This window comes from Manis pentadactyla, chromosome 4 (assembly GCF_030020395.1).
Source record: "Manis pentadactyla isolate mManPen7 chromosome 4, mManPen7.hap1, whole genome shotgun sequence".
NCBI classification, from domain to species: domain Eukaryota; kingdom Metazoa; phylum Chordata; class Mammalia; order Pholidota; family Manidae; genus Manis; species Manis pentadactyla.
In genome coordinates this window covers 98885684-98899183 of record NC_080022.1, presented here as the reverse complement: position 1 = coordinate 98899183, position 13500 = coordinate 98885684, and the positions used below count along the sequence as shown (strand labels likewise).

General features: G+C 36.6%; 1 protein-coding gene across 1 annotated transcript; it reads left to right on the top strand.

Moving 5' to 3' along the window:
• The first annotated feature begins 68 nt into the window (after positions 1 to 68).
• On the top strand, positions 69 to 13181 carry ATP5PB (ATP synthase peripheral stalk-membrane subunit b). The gene is made up of 7 exons (XM_036928873.2): positions 69 to 221; positions 494 to 530; positions 4133 to 4278; positions 6045 to 6208; positions 6637 to 6762; positions 11581 to 11760; positions 12771 to 13181. Exons 1-7 carry the CDS (start codon positions 182 to 184, stop codon positions 12846 to 12848), a joined length of 771 nt encoding a protein of 256 aa, XP_036784768.1. The 5' UTR covers positions 69 to 181; the 3' UTR covers positions 12849 to 13181.
• The last annotated feature ends 319 nt before the right edge of the window (positions 13182 to 13500 follow it).

Below are 13500 nucleotides of genomic sequence, written 5' to 3'. Positions count from 1 at the left end.
TGCCGTCCACTGGCTGCTGGTTCTTCGCTGGCTGTGGCTCTTATCACGAGAAAATGAAAAAAGAGCGCACGACGTTCTCTTCTCGCGAGACTTCTGAGCGACCATCTTGCTCCTGCCCCTGAGAGATTCACCCGTCGGGGTCACTGGGACGCCAAGACCGCGGCTTAGACCCTCGTTGACCATGCTGTCTCGGGTGGTACTTTCTGCCGCAGCCACATTCGGTGAGAGGTCTAGACCCTGGTCCGGACTATCAGAGTAATTGCCAAGAAGCGCGTCTAGGGATACGTGGAGAGGGTGGGAGGAAACAGGGTGCAGAAAAGCTCAGCGAGACCTGGGCCTGAATGAGGAGTGGTCAGCGCCGCCCCGAAAATGAGCGTAGGTTCTTGGGGGACAGGAAGGAGGGGTGCATGGCCTTAGTGATGGAGCCCCGCGGGGACCGCTGAAGACCAGGTTTCACCTTGACCTGGCTGACCTGCGCTTTGTATATTTGCAGCCCCTTCTCTGAAGAACGCAGCCCTCCTCGGTCCAGGGTAAGTGTGAGGGGTGTAATTCCCCTTCATCCTTGTTTTATCACTTCATTTCACTGCTCGATAATCTCTTGATAGCTTTAGTCCTAAATTAGCTTTCGTTAGGTAATTTTGGAATGCTTAAACTCAGATATTAGTGATTCTGTAACTGCAACGTCGTCGTATGATTTAAAGGCAAAGATTAAGATAAATGGTGTGTTAAAACTAAACTAGAAGCTGGTTTGTGTCTTCTAAGCCCCTCCCCTTTCCCTTATGACCTTCAAATAGTGCCTCAGCCTGAATCACAGTCACTAGATTGTATACCCAGGAACAACTTTTGATAAATAAAACATTGAAGCATGTTGTTTGTGGTCCATCTCCCAGATTCGACTTTCACTGTCAGATCATAAAAAGAAATCATTCATTCATTGATTAAGTATTTATCTTGCCACCCATACAACCAGAGATACAAAAATGAGTGAAACTTAATTAAGTACCTCCCTTCCTAGAGCTCACACACAATTTACAACAGGAGACAGTTATAGAGTAGTTTTTAGAGTTAGGGCTCCAAAGCTAGATCAGGGTACACCTCGCGAGAATTACCTGTATGGTTAAACTGGCTTCTCCACTTACAATCTGTGTGATCTCAATTTAATGCATTAAGAGAATTAAGAGACTTTAATTCCTGCAAAACAGTGCTTAATGCGTAGAACCTGCTCAGTAAATGTTAGCAGCTGTTACTGTTAATATTATTTCATAAAACATTGATTTTCCTGGGGATTTCTCTTTGTACTTCAAACCTAGTTCTAAATCTTGCAAAATTTGATAACTTATGGCTTGAAAAAGTGGCTTTAATCTATCTGTATTTGTTTTTTGTGTATGCAGTAAAATGAGGCTGTAATTGCCTGCTTCCAGATTATCAGAGAGGAAAAGATTCCATACAAATAAACAAATAGTCAAAATATGGGTAATAAATAAAATGCATATGCAAGATACAAGGAATATCCTAGATTTTTGTTTCTTTCACATTCCATATCTAATGAGAACAAAGCTATTCCTGCAGATTATATCTGGACTCTGACCAAGATCTTCCACTATCCTGTAGAGGAAGAACCATCATCAGCTTTCACCTAGGCTATTTCAGTAGTCTCTTAACTAGTTTCCTTGCACATCTATTGTCCCATTACAGCCTCTTCTCACAGTAGCTACTGGGATTGTGTCAGTGCTCTCCACCCACCAAAGTCCTCCAGAACTTCCCATCCTACTTGAAATAAAATTGGAACTTACCATAACCAGAAGGCCCAATATGAACTGATCCCATCCTATCTCTTGATTTATCTCCTTCTATTCTCTTTAGCTCAATCTCTAGTCATACTGGCCTTCTGGCTGTTCCTATGAAAATGGCCAAGCTGTTGTTGCCTCAGGATCTTTGCACTTGCTCTTCTCTCTTGTCCTCAGATCATTAGGTCCAGTGTCATCTGACCTGCCAGAAAAACCTGCCAAAAAAACTCCATTGCTTCCTATCCCCTTACCTTGCTCCATTTTTCTTCATAGAACTTACAGCTGCCTGAAATCATGTATGTACCTATACACTCATATTTCCCACATGCCCACCAGAATGTTGAAGGCTGGGGCTTTGCTCATTGCTGTGCTCCCAGTGCCTGACCTAAGTAGAAAGTCAGTAAATGTTTTGTTGAATAAATGTTAGCCCAAGATTGGAGATGCTGTTATAAAGGATATACTTGATGTGTTCTGACGGCTGGTTGGGCTTGGCAGTCATTAAGTGAAAGACATAGCAGACAGAAGGAGCAGCATGAGTTATGTTTTTGGTTTTTTTGTTTGTTTTTGAGAGCTATAAATAGTTCCCTTATGGTTGGAGTGTAAGAGAATGAAGATGATATAAAATATGACAAGCACCAAGTCATGTATGCTGTGTTAAGTAGTTTGTTTTCTATAGGCGAGAGGGAGTCTATGAAGAGTTTTAAAACATTGGCAGCCGTGCAGAAGGGGCTAGGCTTAAGTGGTATTTGACCAGAAGCAGAGTGACCAGGTTGTGGATTGTTAACTTGCTGAGGCAAGATATGATGAATTCTTGAACTAAAATAGCCAGTTGGGTAGAGGATTTATGTCAGTCTCTAGCAAGTTCTCTAGTGCTATGATTTAAAGCAGTGATTCTAAACCTGGGGCAGTTTTGCCCTCCGGTGGACATTTGGTAATGTCTAGAGACATTTTTGATGGTCCACTGGGTAGAAGGGAGGATGCTGTTGGCATCTGGTGTATAAAGGCCATGGGGATACCTCTGGTCACTCTATAGTGCACAGAACAGCCTTCCACAACAAAGAATTGTCAATAGTTACAATGTCAGTAGTGCTGAGATTGAGAAACCAAAAACATAACTCATGCTGCTCCTTCTGTCTGCTATGTCTTTCACTTAATGACTGCCAAGCCCAACCAGCCTTCAGAACACATCAAGTATATCCTTTATAACAGCATCTCCAATCTTGGGCTAACATTTATTCAACAAAACATTTCTCAGTTTCTTGAGACTTGATTCTCAGATTTCAAAAGTTAGTGGGGAGCAAATACATTGGGAGGTAGAAATAATATCCAAAGACAAGCAATGAACCAAAATCAGTGAGCTAATATGAACTTAGATTGCAGGGGAATAGAACTGGGGGACAGAATTGGAGAACAAAAACATACTGAGAATACAAGAACAGTTTGTAAATCCACAATGATAGTTCTCTAGTTCAGGCCCAGTAATGGCAGTCACCAAGTTCTCAGTGTACATTTGTAGCATGAATGTGTTGGTCCAGCTATGTTTAGAGTATTACCTTCAGTTCTGTATACTTCGTTTTTCTAAACAAAACCATAGGGTTCCTTGTGGACAATCAGGGTTGTAGGGGAACTGAGAGGTTTAACCTAGATACGTGAATGTTATCTTACATAGAAAAATAAAATTAAAACCAGTGGATAGAGGTTTCAAGGATGTACATAGCAGTTCAACTCAAAGATGAACATAATTAGAGCTACCCAACACTGAAAAAACCTGTTTCACATAGTGCTTAGTTAGCATCTGTCACAGAGTATTCAGAAAGGTCATAGTTCTCCCCATCAGGGAGTTTACAACACAGCCTAACATGTAATAGTTAACCATTTGCATATAATTTTACCATATGCCTAGGCAGTTCTAAGTACCTCACATGTTATTTCACAACAACCCTGTAAATCCCTATCCTTTGTTCCTACTTAGAGAAATCTGAGATCACAGAAGTTTAAGTTACTTGCTCAAAGTCAAGTAGCAGGTCTAGGATTTGAACCCAAATAATCTGGCTGCAGAATCTATGTTCTTAGCATATTTTAGTGCTAAAAATAGACATACAAAGTGCTGGACAGATGACTTGTGAGACTTAGAGAAGGAATTCTAGTATTAGAAGGTTGCATACAGCTTCTGGTAAGTCATTTGCCCTTGTGACACAGCTAATATTGGACCCTGACCTTCCTATTCCTGGTCTATTCTCTTTCCACTGTGATGGCGGGAAACTGCCTCTTTGTTTCCGTAATTGTTCATACATTGTGTTCTCTTTGAAAAGTGGGTTCTCAGCTTGTATAACCGCTCTCCGTAGGGCATTGCAGGCAGCAAGGATCTTTCACACTGGGCAGCCAAATCTCGCCCCTGTACCACCCCTGCCTGAATATGGAGGAAAAGTTCGTTTGGGACTCATCCCTGAGGAATTCTTCCAATTTCTTTATCCTAAAACTGGTGTAACAGGTGAGCATTTGCCCAATTTTGGTAGTATGTTTGTATTGTATGGTTTACTGTTAACTTAGCACTTTGGGGGCCTCTTACTTCTTCCACATGTACCACAGAAACAAAGTCATCTGTTTTTAAAAGTAAATTGTAAAAGTGATGTGATGTAACAACTGATTCATTTGCTTTAACTTGTCTTTGGAATAAATTTGTTTGGAATTTGGAACTTGATTTTATAGTGTTGTCTCCATTTGTTGATAATCCAAATTTAATGAGTGCCTACACTGTGCCAGACACTGTTCTATGTATACAGTAGTGAACTAAGGTGTTTGCCATCATGGAACACACATTCTATTATAGGATAGATAGTAGAAAAATGCGTTAACTATATAATACACTGTCAGGTAATGGAAAGAGCATCTATGGATTAAAATAATGGCAGGTAAAGTAATAGAGATTATTAAGTTCTATATGTAGCATGAAAACAGAAATTGGACCATGTGTTGTAAGTTTTTCCACTTTTAAAAAGGCATAAACTGTCTGAATCCTTTCATTTTTATAATGCTATATGCTTTCACTTAAGTTATTTAATTCTTACAACAGTCCTATGAAGGCATTTTTTTTACCCAAAAGAAAACATGAATCAAATTATTTGAGATTTTTCTCTCTTTGGTGACTGAGATGGACTTGAACCAAGGTTCTCCGATTAAGTTTAGCATTCTTTCTACCACACACACAGCCTTTCTTAATAGAAATACTTCTGTGACTATGGAACATTGGAAACAACAGATTTTTTTTAACCCTCCAGGAAGTGTCCTAAAACAGCATTTCCTAACTGAAACTGCAAGAAACATTAGTGTCCTCAAACCTCCGTAGATGATTAAAGTGTTACCTATAATAGGCCTTTTTTTGCAAGTTCACATTAAATTTATATATTGGAGTCATATTAAAAAAATGGAAACTTTATATGGGAAACTGGGTAAAATATATTTGAGACTCTAATGTTTTTATACTCATAATACACCGTAACATCCTTTGGTACAGTGTTGCTCAGAAACACTTAAAATGCTGCCCTAAAGGCCTGCTCTGTCCATGCCTAGTATCTTGTGAGGCACAGAAGGAAATCCTAAAAAAATGTACATCATGGTTTTGTGTCCTTTCAGAACTCATACCTGGTTAAGGGAAAAGATAGCCATATTTGAAACATTATAATTAGGTGCTACAGGAATTGAGAATCCTGATATTTAATTCATCCTTTTATATACATACTACTTTGTGATTTTTTTGGTTTTATTTGGGTTGTTGGGTTATTTTGTTTGCTTATTTCTGGTGTGTGTTTCCTATTCAATAAAAGTAAGCAAGAAGAGATAAATTTTATCCTGACCAATGTTGCCCTTCAGTAGTATATTTTGCAGCAAAAATTACTTAATGACATCTTAACAGTATGAAGTTCCTGTTTTTTGAGTAATTCTGCTAGACACTTTACATAGTTTCTCAATTTCATCAACCCTGTGAGGAAGGCACTGTTCCCATTTTACAGGTGAGGAAACTAAGCTCAGACATACATTTATATTGCACAGTTTCTTGTAAGTTGCAGTGTCAGATTTCCTTAAGTCCAGATCCTTGATAGCTCTACCATACTGCTTCTCAATCTAGTGTTCTTTGAACATGATTATTTTAAATCATTACTTAACTTGGCCTTCAGCTAATCAAATGCAGAAATATCTTCCTATCTTCCCCTTTTAGACATAGAATATCCATCATAAAGTAACTTTTTCTTCTTCTAGGACCCTATGTGCTTGGAACTGGGCTTATCTTGTATTTTCTATCCAAAGAAATATATGTGATTACTGCAGAGACCATGACTGCCATATCAACAATAGGGTTTCTTATCTATATAGTTAAAAAATATGGTGCTTCTATTGGAGAATTTGCTGACAAACTGAATGAGGTAAGAGCCATAAACCTTATTTCCCATTTTAGACCATAGTAGAGGCATCAAGATCATCAAGTGATGTTTTTAATATGAATGTTAGAAGAACATATAGAAATGAATTTAAATGATTATAATTATTTGTTGATGTAATTATGTGTTGATATTTAATTCAAATTAGTGTAGTCATTAATTTGAGATAAGTTTTTAAAAATTTACCATACTTTCTCTAGCTTTTTCATAGTTTTTTTCACTCAACAAGATACTGCATAGCTATTACTGGTAATTCTTTTTAAGGATCTGTGTATTTTTCCCTATATGTGTGTATGTTTCTTTATGGATGTTTTCACTTTTGAGGGACATAACTTTGAAGAAGCATGAAGTCAGTCTGTTTTTGTTATCTTTGGTGCTTTCACTGATCTTATTCACAAATTCCGTAATTGCAGCAAAAAATTGCCCAACTGGAAGAGGTGAAACAGGCGTCCATTAAACAAATCCAGGATGTCATTGACTTGGAGAAGTCACAGCAGGCACTGGTTCAGAAGCGCCATTACCTTTTTGATGTCCAGAGGGTAGGTTTCCAAACTTTCTAAAGAGAGTGAAGTTACTCACTTGTATGCATTTAAATTAAAAAATTCAAATCTTTTATAAGGGATGGTTGAATAGATTGAGCAGATTTTATTTAGAAAAGAGAAGATTTGGGTGAGGGGTGGCAGTTACGGCTGTTTAGACATTTAAAACCTACCAAATGGATAAATGACTAGAATTATTACTCTAAAATTAAGAGTAAAAGCTATAAAAGAACACATTTTGAATCTTCACAAAAGGAAAATAGTCATTAAGTTATAGCTGATTAAAAGTGACATCCACTTTCTAAGGCTATAGGTGAAATACACGCTGCAAATTTCATACATGCTTACTATAAGAAATTACAATACCTTACAATCCAAATTCACAAAGCAGATTCAGTTAGCAGTAGACTTTTTGCCATGGTCAAAGCAACATTAGATTGTAAAATATTTAGGTCTTAAGACAACTTTAGGAACATGTTGAAGTATTTTGTTGTTTACTTTGAGCCTAGTACTTTACACCTGATATTTAAAGTGGAATGTCCTTAATATTGAAGTTATATGCTATAGAAGTACCTTTGAAGTGAGATGCTAAGGTAAATTAAATATCTGAAGTATTCAGGGTCTAAGCCAGTATTTCTTAGTGTGGACTTGTGTATCAGTCATCTTTGGTGCAGGTTTTTGGACCTATTCTAAGACTTGTGGAATCAGCTTCTTTTAAGAGCTGTCCAAGAATCTGTTTTTAAAAGTAGGATCTCTTAAGATTCATAAGCACATAAATGTTTGAAAAACATCAGAAACTTTTAAGACCTCTGCCTGTACATATTTAGGTTACAGCCAGAGAATGCTTCCTACCACATACATTATATGTACGCACAAACAAAATCTAGCTTTTGAAGATGTAGCTTTTTCATAAGAATCAAATGATAGTCATTAACATTTTTATTTATTTGTGAAATATTATTTAATAAGTATTTATTGAGTTCTTCCTGTGTGGAAACTCTGGTCAAGATAGGGTGCTGGGAATACAGCCAAGAACAAAATAAAGTGCCTTCATGGAATCTGCTTTCTAGCTAGGGTTGAGAGAAGGACAGAAAAAAATAGTTGAGCAGATGCGAATATCAACTGGTGTTATGTGCTATTTAGAACAGTAAACCAGTGTTAAAGCAAAAGATTTTAAGAGGGAGTTAATGCTTTTGGCCTCTTAAGTGATATTTAAACAGAGACCTGAAGAAGTAGTGGTGCAAGCTACGGATTTCTAGTATTAATATTCCAGGCAGAAAAATTAAGAACAGCAAGGGCTGTAAACCTGAAAGCTTGTTTGGTACAGTCCAGGAAAAGTAAGGAGGCCAGTGTAGCTGAAGTAGAATGAGTGAGTAGGAGAATAAAAGGAAGCAAGGTGTAGAGAATGGCTAGGCATTAGATCATGTAGTTGTACAGGCTTCTGAAAGGACTTTAACTGAACTCTGGAGAGAAAGTCATTGAAGCTTTTAGGCAGAGCAGTGATATGATCTCAGTTGTGTTTTAAACTGATACTCTGATTACCTTGTTGCAAATAGCCTTCGATCTTGTATGTGTTAGTTGGAAATGGCTGTGAGTTAGCCAAGTAGAGTGGTTAGGTAGACCATTGGATATGTGAGTCTGGAGTTGAGAGGAAGAATTCCAGGTTGGAGATTTGGGAGTCATGAGCTTACAGGTGACAATTAAAGCCATAAAATTAAAAAGACTGTGGGGGCAGGGGTGGGTTGGAGGGAAGAACAGGCAAAAACAAAACAATTTCAGTTTGTTGTCACCTACTTATGGTCAGGTAAAGAAGGGCCCAAGAGTTTGGCAACATGGAGGTTCCTGGTGACCTTGGAAAAGGGCTGAAGTGATTGCTGTAGGTTGGAGAGAATGTGGAAGGAAAGAAATTGGGAGTCAGAGTACAGACAACTGTCAAAATTGTCAAGGAGATTTACCGTAATGGTGGGCAAAGATTTGTAGCTAGGAGAAAAGATGTAGGAATTGAGATTTTTTTTTAAAATGGAAAGTAAAATAACCTGTTAGCATCTAAAAGAAGTTAGTAGAAAGAGAAAAATTGATGTATGAAGCAGGGAGAGAGGGAGCTTTGCTGGAGTGATGTCCTTCAGTAGGCCAGAGTGCTTGGGATATAATGCACAGGTAGAAGGGCAGTTCAGCTAGTTACAGGAAAGAAGGCAAAGTATATGAGTATGGACTTGGGTAGATTGGTTTATGTGGTGATAGAAATTTGTAGAAGTTCTTTTTTTAATTTTGGTATCATTAATGTACAATTATGTGAGCAACATTGTGGTTAATAGATTCCCCCCATTATCAAGTCCCCACGACATACCCCATCACAGTCACTGTCCATCAGCATAGTAAGATGCTATAGAATCACTACTTGTCTTCTCTGTGCTATACTGCCTTCCCCGTGCCCCCCGCCCCCCACATTATGTGTGCTAATCGTAATGCCCCTTGTAGAAGTTCTTTTACTGCTTTTTCTCAAAGAAATAGTAAGGAAGGCCATTTGTGATACTAGAGATCTGAGGAGAAGGAAGAGTAGCAGAATGAGTGGATTGAAGAAACGTACTTAGAAGTATTAAGGGCCTACTTGAGATTAATATCTCAAGCCTTTTTATGTAACAGGCAAACCTATAAGTTTGCTCATTACAGATTAGATGACAATATCCCTGTCACCATTATTAATTTGATATTCTGGAGGTAGTTAATACTGTAGAGAAGGGAAAGAAATAAGAACTATAAAATTAGAAAAGGCAGTTATTTTTACTTACAGATTACTTGATTACATACTTAGAAAACCCAGGAGAATCAACATAACTTTAAAACAGTAAATTCAGTAAAGTATCTGACTACAAAATTAATACCTAATAAACAAAATCAGTGTACACAAATAGCAGTTAATTAGAAAATATACTGGAAGATACACCATTTAGGAAAAGATGTCTGGTAATAAACTTTACTAGAAATGTACAGTACAAATTTACTTTGAAAAATGTGGATGCTTGGGAGGTCTGAGGTTCTAAGAAACTGTTCTGAGATTAGAAGACTTGATATTGTAAAGCTACCAACTCACCCCACTTTAATATCTAAATTTAACACATTCCTAGAAAGAATATATTAGTAGATTGGCGGGGAGGGGATTTTGGGACTTTAGGACTTGGACAAATTGATTATTAACAGAAAAAGTAAAAAGGAAAGGAGTATTGTGAAAAAGAGAAGTAATGAATCCTACCAAATATTAAAACTCTTTAAAAAATTATAAGGAACTTCAAATAGTATGTTCAGTAATGGATACAAAGATTGGCACAACAGGTGAGAGGGTCTAGAGATAGACCTAAACACATAACGCAATTTAGATAGATGGTGTTTTCATCTTAGAAGGGGACATCTTTGTGGATATCTTTGGATACAAAGATATTTTCTTACCTTTTGCCTTATACTAAAATAAATTTCAAGTGAATTAAAAATCTTTAAGAAAGGAAACTGAAACCATAAAAGTAGAAAAAGAACAACAAAAACAAACACTCTTGGAATTGATAAGGCCTTTCTAATAAAGACATCAAAATCCAGAAACTTACTATGTATGATAACAGACATTAACTAGACTTAATTGTGGTGATCATATACACAATATATATATCAAGTCATGTTGTATACCTGAAATTAAGATAATGTATGTCAGTTATACCTCAATTTAAAAATAATCCAAAAACTGTAAGAGGAGAAGTCCTTAGGTTGATCTCATAAAATTTAAAAATTGTACATGTAAAAATTACTATAAAGTTAAATGGCAACGGAAAAGTACATTCCATGTGACACAAAAGGTTAGTTACCAAGGGAGATAACGTCCCAGTAGAAAACTAGGCATAGGACATGGCCAATTTATAAAGAAATAAATAATTTAAATGGTTTCTAAATACGTACATTTTCTCCTTAGATAATGACAGTTGAAACTGATATCTTTTCTGCTTATCAGAATAGCAGAAAGTAAAAGGTTTTATAAACACCATTGATGAGGGTTTGGAGTAACAGGCATTTGTAGTACTGGTGAGAGAATGAAGTAATAGAACCTTTCTGTGGAATTTGGTATGTTAATCACAATTTACAAAGGATCTTTATGAGCATGGACTTTATAGTCTGACTCCTTATATTCAGATCTTAGTTTCTGCTTCAGTTTCCTCACCGTAAAATGGATATACCAATAGTAAGTATCCCATGGTATGATTGACTTAATTGAATTGACACAGTGTTCAGAACATATTTGGTGCCCAGTAGATGTTAGCTTTTATTTGACACAGCAAGTATTTACACATAAATGTGAAGATATATACAATATATGCAACACTATTTGTAGTAGAAAAAATTGGGAACAATCTAATCTTTTAATACAGCTTAATTAAATTATGGATTATGGTACACCAAAATAGTAGAATTCAGTGTAACTTAAATTTGAGGTAAGTCTACTTGTCCTAATTAGTAAAAGTGATGTGTGTGTGCATATACCTGTATTTTGTTTATTAAATATTTCTGAGAGGGAATACAACAAATACAGGAAGATGGTAACCTGTGGGGGTGGGGCTAGAGGAGATTTATTTTTACTGTATATACTTTTAAATATATTTTTACCATATCTTGTTAGAATTTTTTATCGGATGCATGTGTTACGTACTCATATTAAATAAGGGAATTTTGCATAAAATACAAGAAAGTGGTGGGGTATCCTAACTCACAGAATCCTCAGAATGGAAGTGGTTCTTCAGACATGCAAACATTTTTTATCATATCTTAATTTTCTGTCAGAATAATATTGCTCTGGCATTGGAGGTTACTTACCGGGAACGGCTGCATAGAGTATACAAGGAGGTAAAGAGTCGCCTGGACTATCATCTCTCTGTGCAAAACATGGTACTTCGGAAGGAACAAGAGCACATGATAAACTGGGTGGAGAAACACGTGATACAGAGCATCTCTGCCCAGCAGGTACATGATGTTTTGAAGCTTCTGGATTATTGATATCTGACAAGAATTTGCTGATGCCGTGCTAGGAAAGGAATAGCTCTGGCAAGTCTTTAGCCTAGAGACAAAGGGGTGGCCCTGGTTTGTTATTCTGAATAGTGGTGACTTAGAAGATGCTGCATGACTACCAGTGTGCTTTTCATCTTGTGGGACAAAAACAGGAAAGATTGTTGAAAGTACTGCTTATGAAAGACTTGTGTTCAAGTTCTGTGATTTGGGAAACATTAACCAACATATTTAATCTCTCTCTAAAACATAGTGCCTGGGCAAAGATATTTCCGAGCCGCTTGCATTCCTATTTCCATGATTTCCATTCTATTTCCTTTTCCTAGATGCTAAAGTCATTGGTCTTAAACAGAAAAAAAAATTTATTTCTTTTTGAAGTTTATATTCTTTATTTACTTATAACTTGATTTCTTTTATCTCAGGTATATTGTATATTTGAGCATTTCTGTTTATTTTCTCCATAACCATGCAGGACTAGAAAAATGGCTTACCAACATTTAATGAGTATTTTTTTAAATAAACTGTCTTGTACATAAAAATAAAGCCTTATTTAAGAAACTTGGAAAACAAAGTATAGAGAAGAGACTGAAAATTATTTTTCATTCTTAGCATTTCTGTATTACTAATGTTTGTTAGGTGGGTCTTTTTCAAGCATCTATTAGCTATACAAGCTAATGTCAGTGGCACATGGTTGCAGGAGTATCTGGCTTCATATTCTACACAGGTTTCATTTATAAAAGCTTTGAGCCAGGTGATTTTAAGTAATTCCCTAGGTTGGCGTAAAATAAATCACATCCCCACTATTGTAAATAAATAATTGCTAGCAGCCTATTATACTAAGCCAGTAACCCATTTTGAGATTGTATAGGAACCTCAAGGTGCTGCAGGAGGTATCCTTTAGAATTGGCGGTGTTTATACCCATCCATGATTTGGAAAGGTCTAACCAGATTTCTCTTCCTTACCACAGGAAAAGGAGACAGTTGCCAAGTGCATTGCAGATCTAAAGCTGCTCGCCAAGAAGGCCCAAGCACAGCCAGTTCTGTAAATGCTTCTGTCCCAGTTGGGGCAGCTAGGACCTGCTGACTGGCTAAATGGAAACCAGTCTATGTGACAGGACCTTTCTGTATTGCTGTCTACTGAAGTTATAGTTAACCTTTCCTAAAAATGGAAAGCTTTAGTTTCATATAATGAAAGAATTAAAACAATCTAATGACCAGTGAAATGTTTCTCATCTTTGCTCTGCATTTTGAGTTGTTCCATCATCACTTTTGAATAAGCATTTTGCTCTTAAAATTTGGTGCCTGAAGATGACCAAATTACAGTTTAAATTTGTAACTGATTTACCATCTTGCAATAAAGTGATGGCTGAAACAAGGTTTTTCACGTTGTATACTTTTCTGAACTACTGTTTTAACATTTGTCATGAGAGTGAAAACTAGAGATGTCTTTGAACTGATAATGTTGTTTGTAAGACTTAGTGGGAAGCTATATCTGCCTAACTATAGGTTATGGGAAATTGAAAGCTTTTTAGTATTCTTAAAATAACTAAAGAAATACTGTATATCAAATCATATTATTTTGGCTTATCTATAGAAAATATGGACTCAGTGTGTCATAATTGTATTTTAAGAATATAGCAGATAAATAAAAATTCTGCCCTTCCATAGGTCTGTATATATTTAGTTCTCCTATAGTTG

What these genes read in the sequence shown, in the direction of transcription:
- ATP5PB (XM_036928873.2), top strand. Translation starts at nt 182, where the DNA reads ATGCTGTCTCGGGTGGTACTTTCTGCCGCAGCCACATTCG. An exon ending in ACCTTTTTGATGTCCAGAGG is followed by an intron (nt 6,763 to 11,580) that starts GTAGGTTTCCAA and finishes ATTTTCTGTCAG; the next exon opens with AATAATATTGCTCTGGCATT. An exon ending in AGAGCATCTCTGCCCAGCAG is followed by an intron (nt 11,761 to 12,770) that starts GTACATGATGTT and finishes TCCTTACCACAG; the next exon opens with GAAAAGGAGACAGTTGCCAA.